The sequence below is a fragment of the Anomaloglossus baeobatrachus genome, chromosome 4 (genome assembly GCF_048569485.1).
Source record: "Anomaloglossus baeobatrachus isolate aAnoBae1 chromosome 4, aAnoBae1.hap1, whole genome shotgun sequence".
Lineage (NCBI taxonomy): Eukaryota > Metazoa > Chordata > Amphibia > Anura > Aromobatidae > Anomaloglossus > Anomaloglossus baeobatrachus.
In genome coordinates this window covers 548,153,800-548,173,332 of record NC_134356.1, presented here as the reverse complement: position 1 = coordinate 548,173,332, position 19,533 = coordinate 548,153,800, and the positions used below count along the sequence as shown (strand labels likewise).

General features: G+C 50.2%; 1 protein-coding gene across 3 annotated transcripts in view; it reads right to left on the bottom strand.

Moving 5' to 3' along the window:
* The window catches only part of CHD2 (chromodomain helicase DNA binding protein 2), a 239,130-nt gene that overhangs the window by 188,523 nt on the left and 31,074 nt on the right, over positions 1 to 19,533 (bottom strand). For all 3 annotated transcript variants that reach the window (XM_075345973.1, XM_075345975.1, XM_075345974.1), the window contains exon 3: positions 81 to 309. In XM_075345973.1, coding sequence (XP_075202088.1) covers positions 81 to 309 — 229 coding nt within the window. The remainder of the gene's footprint in view (positions 1 to 80; positions 310 to 19,533) is intronic.

The following is a 19,533-nucleotide window of genomic DNA, read 5'->3' as shown; positions in this document are numbered from 1 at the left end:
GTGTCTAGCGATGTCAGAATGGCAGCAGGAAACATTCCCACAAGGTAACAAACCCTTTTCTTTGCCCCCAAGGATCTTACCTTTTTCACATCAGCCAGCCTTTCCTTCTTGGGGACAGACTTCTCCTTGGTATCAGAGAGCAGTTCCTGTGTTTTGGATCCATTGGATTCACACTCGGATTCAGACTGGCTTTCTGAGGACTCGGAGCTGCTGTTGGATTCGCCGCTGACCGGCTCGCTCGCCTGTTCACTTTCTGATTGGCTGCCGGACTCAGACGCAGAATGATTGGACTCTTCTGATGCTGAATGGCTAGAATGGAGAGGTGATATATATACATAAGACTAGCTGTGATGTTCGATAGTACTAAAAAAAAACACAAGGCGTACATAAAAACCCCACTATATTAGGCTAAAGGCATATCAGTGTTTGGTGTTGCGTTCCAGAAAATAACATCGGCTACAGATGGCGGCTGATAGACCCCATTCACTATAGTGGGGTCCATTTGGATTCAGTTCAGGATTGCGTAATACTATGTTTTTCTTCCAGCAGAATGGTAGGACTTTCACCATTAGGCTGCTTTCACACATCCGGTTTGTGCTGAGCGGCACAATCCGGCTCAAAAACCTATGCAACGGATGCGGCGAAAAAAACGGATCCGTTGCATAAGTTTTTCCATGCGGCCCGTCCGGTTTTTGATGGATGTGGCTTAATACTGAGCATGTGCAGTACAAAAAAACCGCATCCGGCGGCTGGATGCAGTTATTGCCCCAGGACGCCGCATCCGGCATCCTTAGGCTTGCATTGTGAATCGCGCCGCATCGCGCCAGATCTGGCGCGATGCAGTTTTTTCGCGCACCTAAAAACGTGCCAGGAAATGTTCCATCCGGCCGCCGCATAGGCTAAATATGCCGCATCCGGCAAAAACCGGACGCAATGCAAGGCCATGCGGCACAACACGGCGCTAATGCAAGTCTTTGCGGGAAAAACCGCAACCGGTGGCAAAAAAAACCCGGTTGCGTTTTTTCTGCAGAGCGCTGTATTGTGCCGCACTGCAAAAAACGGATGTGTGAAAGCAGCCTCACTGAGCACCGCGGGTCATACAGCCTACACCGCCAGGACCCCTGAGCCCAGTGATAGGCTGTATCCAGTGCTGCAGCCTATCTATGATCACCGGAGCAGCGGCACAAACCAGTGCTGAACCGGGGAGGGGGAGTACCGGCTGATTCAGGTATTTTTAGCATGCCAGACAAGTTTGGGGCTTTTTTACAAAAAGATTAAAGGGAAAAACCCTTATGTTATGTGCACTCGGCATCTTTTCAGGCGTATCTAGCCTGGAAAAGTGCTGTAAAACATGAAAATAATACACAGCAATGATAAAACAACATTGCTGAGCACATGTGCCATCTTATGCCACTTATTTTAACTATTTCAGAAACGTTCATTCATGTTCACCTTTCAGGCGACTATATTTTGAATCTGTCCACTCCACATGCTGGAAAATATGCCGAAAACAGGATGCCGCAAAAATGGCTAAAAATCCAGTGGCAAAGATGTTACAGAGAAACAACTGCCGGTGTTTTCACCTTGGAACGCTCAGCCGTACGTACCATCAGTGACTTAAAGATGCCGTGTGCACATATCCTAAAGGAGCAGGATACACTGTGGAGACTTACACTTGTATTCCAAAAACATATTGGGAAGTAAAATGGAGTACGGACGCTGGGGCTTATGGGAGTTATGACGGTCTAAATACAGCGCTGTGCAATATAAGTAACAGCAAATAATACTACAATGGGGAAATAAGCTTTTGGGTTATAAACTTAAACAGAAAAAAGAAAAACATTTTTACAACACTCCCATATTCAGAGGCTTATTCCCATATTAAAAAAAAACAATCTTTATTTTTATATAGCGCTATTAATTCCACAGAGCTTTACATACATTGGTAACACTGACCGCATTGGGGCTCACAATCTAAATTCCCTATCTGTATGTTTTTGGAGTGTGGGAGGAAACCGGAGAACCCGGAGGAAACCCACGTAAACACGGGGAGAACATACAAACTCCTTGCAGATGTTGTCCTTGGTGGGATTCGAACCCAGGACCCCAGCGCTGCAAGACTGCAGTGCTAACCACTGCGCCACCATGCCGCCCAAGTGATCCATCATCACTCTATGATTAGTGGGGTCTGTTCTCTGGGAGAATGAAGGGAACAATGTGCGGATGCAGAATGGAGTCGGTGATGTCCCGAGTAGTGACACCAGGGCCAGGGTATGGCTGTGAGAAGGGGGCTGGCTGCAGATCTCTGTGCACTAGACCCCGCAGATGTGTGTCTCCCCTAATCTCAGGAATGATGAGCGGACAGTAGGAAATCCTTCATCTAGCCATATGCCATTATTTAGAAGAAGGAAACAACCCTTCAGCGGTCACCTGAGGACTTGCCTGATCATTAGTAAATTGCAGCCATTTAGATAAAAGGCTGAATCGCCATCATCTAATATGATCTGCAGAGATTATTAGAACATGGATTTCCTTCTTTCTGCCGGAAAACATATTTCAGATTCTGTGGACAGTTTTATAATATCCAGGGGTTTTTCAAACGGTGATTGTCAGCAAAATGATAGAGGAAACTGCCCGATAAAGATTTGTGCAAAAAGAGCGATATTCACGTATTGACTGGTGCAGAAACAGGCCAGAAACTGAACATCATGCGATCAGCGCTGCTTTACAGATTTCTGCCAGCAGGTGGCAGGAGAAGCACGCCAGAGGTCACACAAGGCAGCCCTGGCCAGACGCACCAGACGCCATTTTGTAACATAATCCACCAGATCTTTCTGCTCCAGCAGCTGCTGCTCCTCTCAAAATGGAGAAAGCCTCCAACAAATAAAAGTCCATTACAAATGACAAAGCAAAAACAACAAAAAACTAAAGCTACAAGTCCAGATTACATATAGCCACAGATATATTTGACTAGTGAATAGTGTAGAACATTTACATTTTCTAAAATGTATGGTTTTACCACACAGCACAATGCCACCGATGTCAGACGTTTTGAGGGAGCGCGAGGTTGGCATGATGACTGCAGGAATGTCACCAGAGCTGGTGCCCATGAATTGAATGTTCATTTCTCTAACATAAGCCGTCTCCTAAGGTGTTTCAGAGAACTTGGCAGAACATCCGCAGACCACGTGCACCCACACCAGCCCAGGAGCTCCACATCCAGCTTCTTCACCACCCGGGCAGCTGCTGCAACAATTGCTTTGCATAACCAAAGCAGTTCTGCACAGACTGTCAGACCCCATCTCAGGGAATCTCATCTGCTGCTCGTCACCCTCATCGGGGTCTCCACCAGACTGCAGTTTGTCATCGTACTCAACTTGAGTAAGCAGGTGCTCACATTCAATGGCGTCTGGCACATTGGAGAGTTCTTCTCTTCACTGATGAATCCTGGTTTTCACTGTACAGGGCAGATGGCAGGCAGCGTCTATGGTATTGTGTGGGTAAGCGGTTTGCAGATGTCAACATTGTGAATCCAGTCACCCATGGTGGCGTTGGGGTTATGGTATGGGCAGGTGTGTGTTAGGCTAGGTTCACATTTCCATTGTTTTGCATCAGTCACATGCGTCGCTTGACACTTGTGACTGATGCGTTGTACAACGGGTGACAAGAATTGGAATTCATTGTCACGAGAAAGCAGATTCCGTTGTAAAACGAGTGATCGTTTACAATAGCCGCCCGCCGGGTGATCAGCTGATCGCTCACAAAAGGCGGCTGCCGGGCGATCAGCTGATCGTTCGGTCACCGAGAGATAGCATCCAAAATGATTCCGCTGCTCAAAAAACTTTACATGCTGCGTTCCTGCCGCCTGACGGTCAGTCGTTCCATGACTGATCAGTCGGGCGGAGCATGCAACGCAAGGGCATCTATAGTGAAAAAACAATCCCTTCTAAAATTCAATTTTTATTAAATATATCTTAAAAATTCCCAAGTGAAGACATGTACTATCATTAGAATCTTTCCCTGTCTCCCTGGGCCTCCTGATGAACCGGATTAGAGGGCGGAGAAACGCGTCGAGGCAGTGCGAATGCACTTGATAAAGGGAAGTTAATGCATCAGCTTAAAATGATATTTATTCATGTGTACTGATTGTATAGACTGGCATTGTTCCAGAGGTTGGGATCTGCTTGAAAGAAAGTTAATGTGTTATCTTAAATTTTTGGGATGACTTGGTAATTGGACTATTTTTTCCCCTGCATCTGAATTTATTCTGGTCATAATTGGGGTATACTAACATGATATGGTTATTGGGACGCTGTGGTACCTAGTGTCCCTGTTTATTTGATGGATGACCAGTGACCTAGACAGTTTTGGTTACTGTTCCCTGTGCATAAAACCAATGACCAGCTGTTTTTTGAGCATATTATTTAGATAGCTGGTTGGGGTATTAACCCTATACATGAATTAATGACCAGCTGAATTTGAGCATATTAAAGGGGTAGTGATATTTATCCTCCCTGTATATGAATAATGACCAGCTGAATTGGAGCATATTAAACAGGTGGAGTGATTTTTTGCCCCCTCCTTAGGCTGTGTAGCGGGGAAAAGAGTCCAACCAATAATATAGAAACTACTTGCTCAGGCATTTCTCTGCATATGGTAGGGTATTAACAGGGTAAGTCAGGGATAGCCACCGAGGAACGGGGGCGCCCGGCTAAGTTAAGGTGATTTACCTCCGTCGGTAGGAAGGTGTGAGGTTGTAGGTCCTGATAGGGCCAGATTAATCCCATTTGGGATCCCATACCCCCGGCTTTTACTGCCTCTGATTGTATCTGGTACAGGGGTGGCTACCCTGGTGTATATTTATATTACCCTGATAAATTTTAGATAGGTGAATCACTTGGGAATTTTTAAGATATATTTAATAAAAATTGAATTTTAGAAGGGATTGTTTTTTCACTATATATGCACTTTCTGACTATCCCAAAAAAATATTTTTGATTGTTAACGCAAGGGCATCAGTCACAATCCGCCACTCATATAAAAGTCTATGGGAAACGACGGAATCCGCCAAACGGATTGCGTTGTTTATCAGAACGGCAGATTGTGACTGATACTAAACAACAGAAATGTGAACCTAGCCTTATAGACCATGAACACAGGGGCATTTTATTGATGCCATTTTGAATGCACAGATACCGTGATGAGATCCTGAGGCCATTGTTGTGCCATTCATCCACAACAATCACCTCATGTTGCTGCATGATAATGCATGGCTCCATGTTGGACGGATCTGTGCACATTACCTGGAGGCTGAAAACATCCCAGTTTTGGCACATGTGACCCATGGAGCATGTTTGGGATGCTGTGGATCGGCGTATACGACAGCGTGTTCAAGTTCCTGAGAATATCCAGCAACTTTACACTGCCACTGAAGAGAAGAATTCTAAGGCCCTGTGCGCACTAGAAAAAGGATTTTTCTTAAGAAACTTCTTGACAGTCTGAAAGATTAGCGCACTTGCATTAAAAAAACACACCAATAACGCACCGAAAAAGTATGCGTTTTTACCGCGTTTGTGCGTCTTTGATGCTTTTTTGATGCCTTTTTTTTTGCAGGTTGGTCCCTGCATTTTTTTTTACCATTATCTAAGGCAAAAAACGCAGGTACCTGCAGAAAAGAAGTGACATGCACATTCCTTTTCTCAAGAAATTCTGCAGAAAGAATGTTCTTGAGGAAAAAAAAAAAAAAAGGCAGTGTGCGCACAGGTATTTTTTTTCCATAGGTTTTGCTGGGGAATGTCTGCAGAAAGGCTACAACCATTTTCTCAAGAAATTTCTGCAGCAAAAACAACGCAGGTAAAAATGGAGTGTGTGCACAGAGCCTAACAATACACAGACCACAATCAACAACCTGATCAACTCTATGTGAAGGAGATGTATTGCACAGTGAGGTAAATGGTGGTCACACCAGATACTGACTGGTTTTCGGACCCCCCTTATACGGTACTGAAAGACTGCACATTTTATTGTGGCCTGAGCCTGACTGCGAGTCGCCCTTGTACAAGCTGCCATTTTTTTCACACTCAGACTTTGTGTGTGTGGGCTGCTGTGCATAGTGACAATCCACAGACACAGCTGACTAGCCACATCCGATTTTTGACTGCTGATCATTTTGTTCTCTAATGATAAGCCACATCCCTTGCTGTGTGACGGCGGCTCACATACAGGATACAGGAGTGCTCAGCCAGCGGAGTGCCCCCGTGTATGGCAAAGTCGGGGGCACAGCCATCAATTGAAACATCGTCCTGCTGACAGCTATCTAAAGTGTATGGAGGACTCAAAGGGAATCTGTCACCAGGTTTTTGACACCTAATCTGAGAGCAGCATAATGTAGGGGCAGAGATCCTAATTCCAGCAATCACTTACTGGGCTGCTTAGTGTAGTTTTCATAAAATCACTGTTTAATAACCAGTGGATTATCATTACAGGACTACTGGGCCTGCTGCCAGGTAGTCCAGTATATTTCTGACCTCTGTATAACTGCTAGATCTTCAGAAGACTAAACATTGATTATCAAAATAACAGCAAACAACTCAGTAAGTGACACATCGCTGGAATCAGGGTCTCTGTCTCTACATTATGCTGCTCTCAGATGGGGGAGCAAAAACCTGGTGACAGATTCTCTTTTATGGCTCATTTACCTGAGCTAATAACAAGGAACCGAGGTTCACAAGACCTTATTTGCCATCTGTTGAGGTAAACATGTGGCAAATCACCTGACAGAAACAAACGACTGTGTAATCAGGACATGTGCGGCAGAGAATAATGGTATGCTATGTGTACAGTATTCTGCTAGGCTAAATGACTGCCAATTATTTGTCTGCAGTCAATGGGTGGTCATTTAATGACTGCTGTCAGCAGGTATAAATGAACCATACACATAGGCCTTGTGCGCACTAGGCGTTTTTGCCACGTTTTTAGCGGCGTTTTTTACCGCGTTTTTGTGCTGAAAACGCAGTGACATTGCTTCCCCAGCAATGTCAATGGGTTTTCAGAAGTGCTGTCCTCACACAGCGTTTTTTTTTAGCTGCGTTTTTGTGGTGACCACAAAAAAGCAGCATGTCAATTATTTCTGCGTTTTCCACTGCGTCTTTCACTCATTGAATTCAATGAGATGTTAAAAACGCAATGAAAAACGCATATAGCCGCGTTTCTATGACTAAAAACGCAGATATAAACGCAAGGGGTGGGTACTACAGTGACGTGTACAGGAAGAGGATTCCTTCTGTTGGTAAACACAGAAGCATGAATCCTCCCGGTACCGTCACCGCTGCGTCCACCTCCCGTCCTGTGCATGTCAGCTCCGTGCGGCGCCATGTCTGGGCGGGAGATGGAGGCAGCGGCGAAAACCAAAGTGAACAGTAGAAAAAAAAAAATGTCATATATACTCACCTGTCTGCAGGGTCCCGGTGCCATGCCCGCTCCCATCTCCTCCCGGTACCGCCGCTCTGGCTGTGTGCAGTCTCCCCGGGGCAGGACCTTGCTTGCAGGACCTGGCGGTGGATCACCTGATGCAGTCACCTGACGCATCAGCTGATCGTAGTCTCGCCGGCTTTTTCGAGCCCGGCCGGCTATCAGCTGATCCTGCCGTCAGGGGACTTCATCCCTGATTACCGGCAGCTCCTGCAGCGATCGGACGGGATCAGACTCCTGTCCAATCGATCGCTGCAGGAGCTGCCGGTAATCAGCACAGCACATAAGTGAGTATTTTTTTTTTTTTTTTTTTGCACTGATGCTTCAGCTGATTGTATAACCGGCTTTTATACAATCAGCTGATGTGTCATGTGATTCAGCCCCTAGAACCTGACACATCATCTGATCGCTCTGCCTTCCAGCAAACCGATCAGATGATATTGGATCCGGATTGGACGGCGCGGGACCCTAACCCAGGATTTCTGTGGAGGGGGGGTTCTTTATTTCAATAAAGATGGAGTCACTAATTGTGTTGTGTTTTATTTCTAATAAAAATATTTTTCTGTGTGTTGTTGTTTTTTTTTTTTTTTTCATCATTACTAGAAATTCATGGTGGCCATGTCTAATATTGGCGTGACACCATGAATTTCGGGCTTAGGGCTAGCTGATAATATACAGCTAGCCCTAACTCCATTATTACCTAGCTAGCCACCCGGCTTCAGGGCAGCTGGAAGAGTTGGATACAGCGCCAGAAGATGGCGCTTCTATGTAAGCGCCATCTTCTGGGGCGGCTGCGGACTGCAATTCACAGTGGGGGTGCCCAGAAATCTTGGGCACCCTGCACTGTGGATTCCAATCCCCAGCTGCCTAGTTGTACCCGGCTGGACTCAAAAATTAGGCGAAGCACACGTCATTTTTTTTTTTTAATTATTTCATGAAATTCATGAAATAATTAAAAAAAAAGGGCTTCTCTATATTTTTGGTTCACAGCCGGGTACAAATAGGCAGCTGGGGGTTGGGGGCAGCCCGTACCTGCCTGCTGTACCCGGCTAGCATACAAAAATATGGCGAAGCCCATGTCATTTATTTTTTCTTTTTGGGCAAAAAACTGCATACAGTCCTGGATGGAGGATGCTGAGCCTTGTAGTTCTGCAGCTGCTGTCTGCTCTCCTGCATACACTAGTGAATGGAGGATGCTGAGCCTTGTAGTTCTGCAGCTGCTGTCTGCTCTCCTGCATACAATGAACATTTTGAAGAAGGAAATGACATCAGACCTTTTTTTTTTTTCATCAACAATCTTTAATGGCATTGTGCACTGATTAAAAACGCAGTGAGCCAAAACGCAGCAAAAAATGCACCAAATCGCGGCAAAAACGCATGCGTTTTTGCCGCGTTTTTTGAGACAAAAACGCACATAAAAACGCAGCGTGAAAAAAACGCCTAGTGCGCACATACCCATACACTGTGCTTTTTCATTTTTCCAAACACATTCACCGAAGAAGCTGGAAACATTCACTTTCACTTTCCAATAGGGTGCATTTAGTAAAAGCATGCCAAATGGGTCCTTCTGGTAACGGTATATTTACCTGTGGAGGACAGCACACCAGACTGTGATTTCCTATACAGAGCGTCACAATTTCTTTTCAGTGGGTTCATATAGTGGAGGGCATTGTGGCCGTTGTACCTATACCTCATGTATGGATGCTGGACACTGACCAAAATCCCTGTGTGCATGTAGTACAAGGTATGCTGCCTGACACGCACAGCTCGAGGTAACCATTTTGCCAGAGTTATCAACATCACAAATTCATATACAGCAAGGCCACCAGGCTCATTTCTAATAAATAGACAGGTTTACCAGGGCTAAAGACCAGATGAGACGTTCACAGGCACACTAACACTGCACGGTGATTGTGAACAGGAGCGCACGTTTCAGGCTAATCCGTCCATGTGGCACGTACCTGTTGCATCAGTTGTTTTCATGGCTATAACAAATGACAGTATATGGTGCTATTCACATGACCATGTTTTTATGAAACACACAGTCATGTCACTTTTCTCCAGCACAGATAATAAGTGCCAATACATGTCTATGGGTCACCAAAAACACGTACAGCACATGTATGGCATCCGTGTGCCACATGTAAGTATAGAAGCATTGCAATATATCAATAGGTGAAAAACGCTGATGACGCACAGAGTAAAAACTAACACACGGATGATACACCGTTGAAAAACACTGATGACACCAGAACCATTTATTCTAGTACATGTTTAAATATGAATGTGGCCTAAAATGGCTGCCGATCACCCGGAGATTGGGGGAAATGCTCTTTTCGTTTGCACAAAGGATCACTGTGCTCGGCAGTAAATCGCCCTGTGTAAACATGACCAATGACCGCCTATGCACGCTGGATGATCCATTACAGGCGGCTCAGTGCACACCTGCAGAGGGGGTGGCCTGTACAAACACACTATTAGACGGTCTGTGGGCGTTTAATGCTACACATCGCTCAGTGTCATTGAAGACTTGTATACATTTTTAAGACTGACACAAATTTGTTCTCACAAAGCCTGCTGCTTCTGAGTTTTTACACTTTTATTGGCATACTTGCAATATCAGGGACCGGACGTTAGTGGATGTGACCATCTTGGAGTGCGTGGTTAGAGAGTGCCATTCGGCTGGTCATTTCCGCTGGCTGCCCGAGCCTAGTTGCAACCACGACCTCCCCGATAGACTACATTCCCTGACACTGCGGGTGAGTGTTCCCCGATAATCAGCTGGTCCGCTGTAGCATGCAGGAGACGTCGAGCTGAGCCCATTAAGTCAGTCACACATACTCACTAAGATGGCCACCATGCCCATTCACTCCAGACACTGCAAGGAAAGTACACGCACAGATGGAGGCAACAAACCCTACTAGTAGTGTACTGCAAGCAATGGCGTGTCACGATTCCTCTTTGCAGAGCATCTTGCCTTTGGAGATGCTCTGCTGCACTTTCCTTTGTTACTAGCTAGCAGTGTGTTTGACAACACAGGATTCCATATTGATGCTGATTACTCAGGTGTCCCACCTTCCTGGTAATTGCTCAGGCCTCTTTAGGCTATGTGTCCACGGTAGAATGTACCTGCGGACTTTTCTGCCTGAAAATCCGCGACTTTCGCGGCAAATCCGCACCCGCGGATTTGCCGCGGATTTTGATGCGGATTTTTTTTTTTTTCCCATTCTATACCCAAATCCGCACCAAAATCCGCAACAAACAATTGACATGCTGCAGATTTTTCCACATCAAAATCCGCGGCAAATCCGCAGCGGAAAAATCTACAGCATGGACACAGCATTTCCAAAATGCCATTGAAATGGCTTGGAAGTGCCGCTGCTGCAGATTTTCGGCAAATCCGCGGTAAATCCGCGGCAAAATCCGCGGTAAATCCGCAGCGTAGGCACATAGCCTTACTGAGCATGCTTGCCCAGAACTTTGCCAGTTGTATTGTCTGGTTCTGCAGTGTGCTGTTGGCTTGTGTCTCTGGTAGTGTTGTGATCTTTGCTCTCTGACCCCGAACTGTTATTTGACTCCTCTCTCTGCCTACTTCCTGTTCCTATTGTGACCTCCTGCCTTTTGACCTCTGACCGTTACCTGACCATGTCTCTGCCTGCTCCCTGAACCTAATACATACTCTCCTGGAATTCTGACCCTCAGCCTGTGATTTGACTATGCTTCTGCTTACTCCTTGTGTCCTGATGTGTCCTCCTGTTTCCTGACCCCCGGCTTGTCTGACTACTCTTCTGTCTATACTATCCATAAGTAGTGACTAGCATCACAGGCAGCATGCAGGTGACAGACATAGCAACCAATGATAAGCATGCCAGGTCAACAATATAATACGTTGAAGGAATTGCCAGGCCACGACCACCAAGACTGTTGTCATGCCCACTAACTTCTGGTCCCAGATACTACAGGTATATTTATTAACAAATACATCATGTTTATGCAATAAAATATTGACAGTGTTGCTCCTTATTTTCCAAAACGTCTGCCCTTCACCCCGACAGCTGGATATCCGCTTCTGGGCCAAATCCTGACTGATGACAACTTGTGATGAGAGAGCACTACTGTGAGGCAAATCCCGGGATATGAAGATGAATTATGACTCCAGTCATGGTCCCTCATCACTCCCTGGCAGTGCCCCCTCCCTTCTTGTTCTCAGTGTTCCACTTACACCTCCATGGCCATGTCCTGGGATATGGAAATTAGGTGGCTTGGGGACAATGGACACAGGATGACTCCCTGCCGTGACCCTGTAGTGGGGGCTGCTAGCTAGTTAGCAAGGCTATGGAAATAGCCAGACAGAACGACTCCAGTAAAAAATGGTTCATATCTCGCAAGCCATATTTCCGATAAATATGGCAACCATAAAAATGGTGTCTCCGCATGCGGACGATGCCGGCACACCCTTTTTATGGGAGCAGGACATTGGGAAATGCCCCAGGCGTGATATCAGCCAATGGGGAACTGGCAGACAGGTCATGAGTCCCCTCGTTCTGTAGCTAAATTCATAACTGTCACAATGAGAGCATTGGCGTCCGCCTACGACGCTCCCAGGCAAAGTTATGGCCCATATTCCATGTTGTGGATTGTCCATAACTCAAGCCAGGGGTGGAGCAGTGCTCCCTCTGAGGTCACTAAGGTAGGAGGGGACCTGGATTTGCCCAGGTTGATAACCCTACTTCGGCCATTTTCCAGTGTTCTTTCGCTGGGGGTCACGTGCAGGAAACATCTGTGGGAGTTCCTAGAAACCTGGTCTACAGCGCCCCCCTGTGGCCAGACGCACAAGGTAACTGATTGAATTGCATACCTGTTTGTAAACCATGCTTTATTTGTAACTGTACTCTGACATATGTATATTCTGTAGATTCCCTATTGTATATATTGTAGTTTCTAGTGTGCTTTAGGCTGATTAAATTATATAATTAATCTTGGGCTGTTCTGTTATCTCGATCTTGAATCCCACGTCTGTGTGTTCGGCTAATAGTTACCGTGAAGCGGTTGGTGGCAGCGAGTTTGTGCCAAGGATTATTGTGGGGAGGCCAGTGAGATTCGGGGAGATTTTATATATTCCGCCCGCGGAGGTCGGGGGAATATATACCCTACTCTCACCGGGGACCCTTCAATAATCGGCATAAGTAGTATAGCGGCCTCCTTGCTTATTGTCGGGCAATTCCATAATTGGCCTGACTATAAGAGGGGCGCTAGAGAGCGCGTCACGTGCTCTGTCGGTCGGGAGGTATAAAGGAGGGGTGACCCCCACTTGTTACCCCCCGATTGTGACGTACTGGTAGCCAGCGCGGGGGATTTCTGAGTGACCCCCCCGGTGGTTTGTGACATATTGGTGGCATAGCGGTGGGATCGAGATAATAGTGTGTGTGAGTGTGAGACCCATACTCCCAGACACTAAAGACTGCCTGCAGCAGCTGTGGCTGCTGGGGTCTTCAGACTAGCTCAACACTAGAGTGTCAGAGTGCAGATACTGTAAGGTGTGTGGAGGCATCAGGTGTCAGTTCTGTGTCAGTGACCAAAAGTCTGCAAGAATGGCTGATGGCACCAGGAGCAGAGCTATGCAACTGGCCAATGCTAAGGCAGGAGCCGAAGAGAGGGAGGACGGTGCTGTGGACAGCAATGAGGAGGTTGCCCACGAGTCCTCCAGGAGCTCGACGCCAGAAAACCGTTCTGCCGAGGACATTGCGCAACCTGGCACTGCTGGACAAGATGAGGAGGAGCTCACCCAAGGTTCCTCAACGAGCCAGATGCCAGCCCTCCGCTCTGAAAGGGACAGTGAATCGCCTAGCTCTGCAGCGTGCCGCAGATCACCACGTGCCATTCCACCGAGCCTGGGAGGCTCGGATAGCCTTCTTCAAATGGCTATGGCCCTTCTCCAGGCTGGAGACCAGAAGGGCTACAAGGAACTCCTGGCAGAGCGCAGGGCAGAGCGGCAGGCAGCGCGTGACGCTGAGGCTGCGGAGCGGCACGCAGAGCGTGAGGCTGCGGAGCGAGAGCGGCAGGCAGCGCGTGAAGAGCGAGAGCGACAGGCAGACCGTGACTACCAGCTGCAGCTAGCTCAGCTCCGGCCCTCATCAGCCACATGTGACCTTCGAGACACCAAACTTCCAAAGGTCCGTGTTGAGGACTTCCCAGTGCTGGAGAAGGATGGAGACTTGGACTCTTTCTTGACTGCTTTTGAACGGACTTGCTTGCAGCACCATCTGGACAAGGACCAGTGGGCCAAATACCTGACCCCCCGTTTAAGGGGTAAGGCCCTGGATATCCTTGGGGACTTGCCTGCTGAGGCAGATCAGGGCTACGACACCATCAAGCGGGCCCTGATCCAACAGTACAACCTCACTCCGGAGTCCTACCGCAAGAAGTTCCGGACCCTGCAGAAGGGACCAAAGGACTCCTGGGCTGACCACCGGCGGGCACTTGCCCGAGCTGCCGACCACTGGACCCAAGGCCTGCAGCTTTCCACCGGACCGGAGATCCTGGACTTGTTCACCACGGAGCAACTCTTGTGGAACTGCCCTGAGGATCTCCGCCAGTTCATCCGAGACCAGAAGCCAAAGGGGTCCACGGCTACAGCTGCCCTTGCCGATGACTACACCAACAACCGGGCCCCTGAGGCCAGGAGAGCGGCCACCAGCAGCACCTGGAGAGGGGGTAAGATGAATTCTGCGACTGCCCCACCTGCCCCTAGACTGCAGGGGGTGTCCCCCTCAACTCCCCTCTCCAGGCCCGTGGCGGAACCAAGACGGTGCCACCAGTGCAACCTACCTGGACACTTCAAGGCCATGTGCCCTCAGCGTCCCAAGGCCCCGGCTCCGTCCCCGTCCCAAGGGCCGCCCAAGGTGTATTGTGTGGGTGGGGGTGGTGGTAGGTCCCTGGACAGCTTCCAACCTGTCACCGTCGGCCGGTCTGTGACCATAGGACTGCGAGACAGCGCCTCGGAGGTGACTCTGGTGCGGCCTGAGATGGTGTCCCCCCAAGACTTGATCCCTGGAAAAACCCTCGCTGTCTCCGGGATTGGAGGCACTGACCCGGCGCTGCCTGTTGCTGACATTTATGTGGACTGGGGCGCAGGGCGAGGGGTGAGGGAGGTGGGGGTAACTGATCGGATCCCCGCAAACGTGCTACTTGGGACAGATTTGGGGCAGATAACCTCCCAGTTTGGGCCCCAACCAAGGGCTGAACCTTCAGCCAGTACTGACATGCCTCCGGACAATGTTAATGTGTTATCTATGAATGATGTAAGGGAGGAGGGAGTGAACTCTGATATTTCTGCTTGCATAGACACCATAGACACACACACAGCTGCAGCTGTGACAGGGGAGGGGGTCAGAGAAAGGTGGGACAATGCCTCTACAAGTAATCAGCCTGTGAGCTGGGATCTGTTGCCCTCTGCAGGGATAAGCAGAGAGCAGGGTGCTGCAGGGGGAGGACCAGTGTGTGGGGTGGGGGCTACCACAGCAAATGTGGGGTCCCCAGAGATTTCACAGCGGGGTTCTGTTGCTGCAGGAGGGGAACAGGCAGGTGAGATTGGGGCCGGTCCAGGAGCGGAAGTGCTCCCAGGTAAGATCTCGGTGCATGGTTCCCCCACAACCGGGGTGTCAGGAAGCCAGGTAGGTCTGCCTGAACCGGCGACTTGGTCAGGAACGGAGGAGGAGCAGGCACGACCCACGGTCGCAGCGGCTGTGGCCGCTGTCACCCGCAGTGGGAGTGCTGGAAGCCAAGGGGCCTCCCGGAGGTCCGATAGCTCTTCCCCTTCTGACCAAGTGGCAGCCGAGTCAGGTGGAGGCCAGGACACAGGTCCCGGGGTACTGACTGAAGATGTGACAGTCTCGTCGATTCTGGCCACATCTAGTCAGGGGTTTCAGGCAGCGTTAGAAGCTGACGACAGCCTGAAAGCTCTTAAGGAGCAGGCGGCACAGCCTCCCTCGGACTCGGACCCGGAGCGAGTGGTCTGGGACCAAGGACGGCTGTACCGGGCCACGGTCCAGCAGGGTTCACCGGAGGCGTGGCCCAGGGACCGACAGTTGGTGGTACCCTATCCGTTCCGGACGGAGTTGTTGCGGATCGCACATGAGATTCCGATGGCCGGACACCTAGGGATCGCTAAGACCAAGGCCAGGTTAAACCAGCATTTCTACTGGCCAAAAATGGGGGCCGATGTGGCTGCCTACTGCCGTTCGTGTGAAACCTGTCAGAGAGTGGGGAAGGCGGGGCCACGCCCCAAAGCCCCACTGGTATCTCTGCCAATCATCGATGAGCCTTTCAGGAGGGTGGCTGTGGATCTGGTCGGCCCGCTGGCCATCCCCAGCAGCTCCGGGAAACGCTTCATACTGACGGTAGTGGACTATGCCACCCGGTACCCAGAAGCAGTGGCCTTGTCGTCCATTCGGGCTGACAAGGTGGCCACCGCATTGCTGGAGATTTTCTCCCGAGTGGGTTTTCCCCAGGAAATGCTCACTGACCGGGGGACCCAATTCATGTCCCAGCTGATGGAGGCCCTCTGTAAGCAAGTCCAGGTGCGACATCTGGTGGCCAGCCCGTACCATCCACAGACTAATGGCCTGTGCGAGCGGTTCAATGGCACCTTAAAGCAGATGCTTAAGATGTTGGTCGACTCCCATGGGCGTGACTGGGAGCGGTATCTCCCACACCTGTTATTTGCTTACCGGGAGGTTCCACAGGCCTCAACAGGATTCTCACCGTTTGAGCTCCTGTACGGGCGACGTGTGCGGGGCCCCCTGGCTCTGGTGAAAGAGGCTTGGGAAGGGGATTTGGCCACCCCTGGAGTGTCGGTTATCGAGTATGTCATGCGCTTCCGGGACAAAATGCAGGCCTTGACGCAACTGGTACACGACAATATGGCTCAAGCCCAGGCCGATCAGAAGCGTTGGTACGACCAGAACGCTTGTGAGAGGACCTACCAAGTGGGTCAAAAGGTGTGGGTACTGGTCCCCGTACCACAGGACAAGCTTCAGGCAGCCTGGGAAGGCCCATACCTCGTGTACCAGCAGCTCAACCCTGTGACGTACCTGGTCACCCTGGACCCTGCCCGTGGAAGGCGGAAGCCCTTCCATGTGAACATGATGAAGGCACATCATGAGCGGGAGGCATGTGCGCTCCCCGTGTGCAACCTGCCCGAGGAGGGAGAAGCGGAAACCCTCTTGGATATGCTAGCCCAGGTTAGGGCAGGCGGATCCATTGAGGATGTGGAGGTTGGCCACCAGCTCTTGGAAGACCAACGGTCCCAGCTGTGGGCCACCCTCCTCCCCTTCCGGGGGTTTTTTACCAACCAGCCCGGAAGGACTGACTTGGCTGTCCATCACGTGGACACTGGGGATCATCCCCCGATCCGGCGTTCAGCATATCGGGTCTCCCTGGAGGTGCAGCAACACATGCGCCAGGAGATTGACGAGATGCTGAAGCTGGGGGTGATCCAGGCATCCAACAGCGCTTGGGCCTCACCTGTAGTCCTCGTCCCTAAGAAGGACCGAACCACTCGGTTCTGCGTGGACTACAGGGGGCTCAATGCGGTCACGGTCGCCGATGCGTACCCAATGCCACGCATCGATGACCTGCTCGATCAGTTGGCCGGGGCTCAGTACCTGACCATCATGGATCTGAGCCGGGGATATTGGCAGATCCCCCTGACTCGCAAGGCCAGGGAACGCTCTGCCTTTATTACCCCATTTGGACTGTACGAGTCCACGGTGATGCCATTCGGGATGAGGAATGCCCCTGCCACTTTCCAGCGGATGGTCAACACCCTGCTCAAGGGACTTGAAGGGTACGCGGCCGCGTACCTAGATGACATTGCCGTCTTCAGTCCCACCTGGGAGGACCACCTAGAGCATCTAGCACAGGTGCTCAGGCGGATCCACCGGGCAGGTTTGACCATCAAGCCGGGAAAGTGTCAGCTGGCCATGAGCGAGGTCCAGTACCTCGGTCACCGGGTAGGCGGGAGAACACTGAAGCCCGAGCCTGAGAAAGTGGAGGCCATCGCATCCTGGCCCACCCCCAGGACCAAGAAGCAGGTGATGTCCTTCTTGGGGACCGCTGGGTACTATAGGAGGTTTGTTCCATGCTATAGTAGCCTGGCAAAGCCCCTGACGGACCTCACCAAGAAGAAGCTGCCCTCTGCAGTCGATTGGACAATGGACTGCGAGACAGCCTTCCGGGCCCTAAAGGACGCCCTGTCCAGCCCGCCCGTGCTACAGGCAGCCGACTTCACGCGGCCGTTTGTAGTACAGACCGACGCCAGTGACTTCGGCCTCGGTGCGGTGCTCAGCCAGGTGGACTCTGCGAGCCAAGAGCACCCAGTCTTGTACCTGAGCAGGAAGCTGTTACCAAGGGAAGTTGCCTATTCCACGATGGAGAAGGAGTGCCTGGCCATAGTGTGGGCCCTGCAGCGTCTGCAACCCTATCTATACGGGCGCCACTTCATCGTGGAGACGGACCACAATCCCCTCAGCTGGTTGCACACCGTCTCTGGGACGAATGGGCGATTGTTGCGATGGAGCCTTGCGCTCCAGCAATACAACTTCACCATTCGCCACAAAAGGGGCCGTGACCACGGTAACGCAGACGGGCTGTCCCGACAAGGAGAGGTCGCGGACGGGCGCACGGGGGAACACCGGAGTGTGCTGCCCCCTAGCGCCCTCAAAAGGGGGGAGGTGTGAGGCAAATCCCGGGATATGAAGATGAATTATGACTCCAGTCATGGTCCCTCATCACTCCCTGGCAGTGCCCCCTCCCTTCTTGTTCTCAGTGTTCCACTTACACCTCCATGGCCATGTCCTGGGATATGGAAATTAGGTGGCTTGGGGACAATGGACACAGGATGACTCCCTGCCGTGACCCTGTAGTGGGGGCTGCTAGCTAGTTAGCAAGGCTATGGAAATAGCCAGACAGAACGACTCCAGTAAAAAATGGTTCATATCTCGCAAGCCATATTTCCGATAAATATGGCAACCATAAAAATGGTGTCTCCGCATGCGGACGATGCCGGCACACCCTTTTTATGGGAGCAGGACATTGGGAAATGCCCCAGGCGTGATATCAGCCAATGGGGAACTGGCAGACAGGTCATGAGTCCCCTCGTTCTGTAGCTAAATTCATAACTGTCACAATGAGAGCATTGGCGTCCGCCTACGACGCTCCCAGGCAAAGTTATGGCCCATATTCCATGTTGTGGATTGTCCATAACTCAAGCCAGGGGTGGAGCAGTGCTCCCTCTGAGGTCACTAAGGTAGGAGGGGACCTGGATTTGCCCAGGTTGATAACCCTACTTCGGCCATTTTCCAGTGTTCTTTCGCTGGGGGTCACGTGCAGGAAACATCTGTGGGAGTTCCTAGAAACCTGGTCTACAGCGCCCCCCTGTGGCCAGACGCACAAGGTAACTGATTGAATTGCATACCTGTTTGTAAACCATGCTTTATTTGTAACTGTACTCTGACATATGTATATTCTGTAGATTCCCTATTGTATATATTGTAGTTTCTAGTGTGCTTTAGGCTGATTAAATTATATAATTAATCTTGGGCTGTTCTGTTATCTCGATCTTGAATCCCACGTCTGTGTGTTCGGCTAATAGTTACCGTGAAGCGGTTGGTGGCAGCGAGTTTGTGCCAAGGATTATTGTGGGGAGGCCAGTGAGATTCGGGGAGATTTTATATATTCCGCCCGCGGAGGTCGGGGGAATATATACCCTACTCTCACCGGGGACCCTTCAATAATCGGCATAAGTAGTATAGCGGCCTCCTTGCTTATTGTCGGGCAATTCCATAATTGGCCTGACTATAAGAGGGGCGCTAGAGAGCGCGTCACGTGCTCTGTCGGTCGGGAGGTATAAAGGAGGGGTGACCCCCACTTGTTACCCTCCGATTGTGACGTACTGGTAGCCAGCGCGGGGGATTTCTGAGTGACCCCCCCGGTGGTTTGTGACAACTACCATGCTCGATACTCAATAAGAGCAGTTGGATGCTCGGATGGGTGCGAATTGAG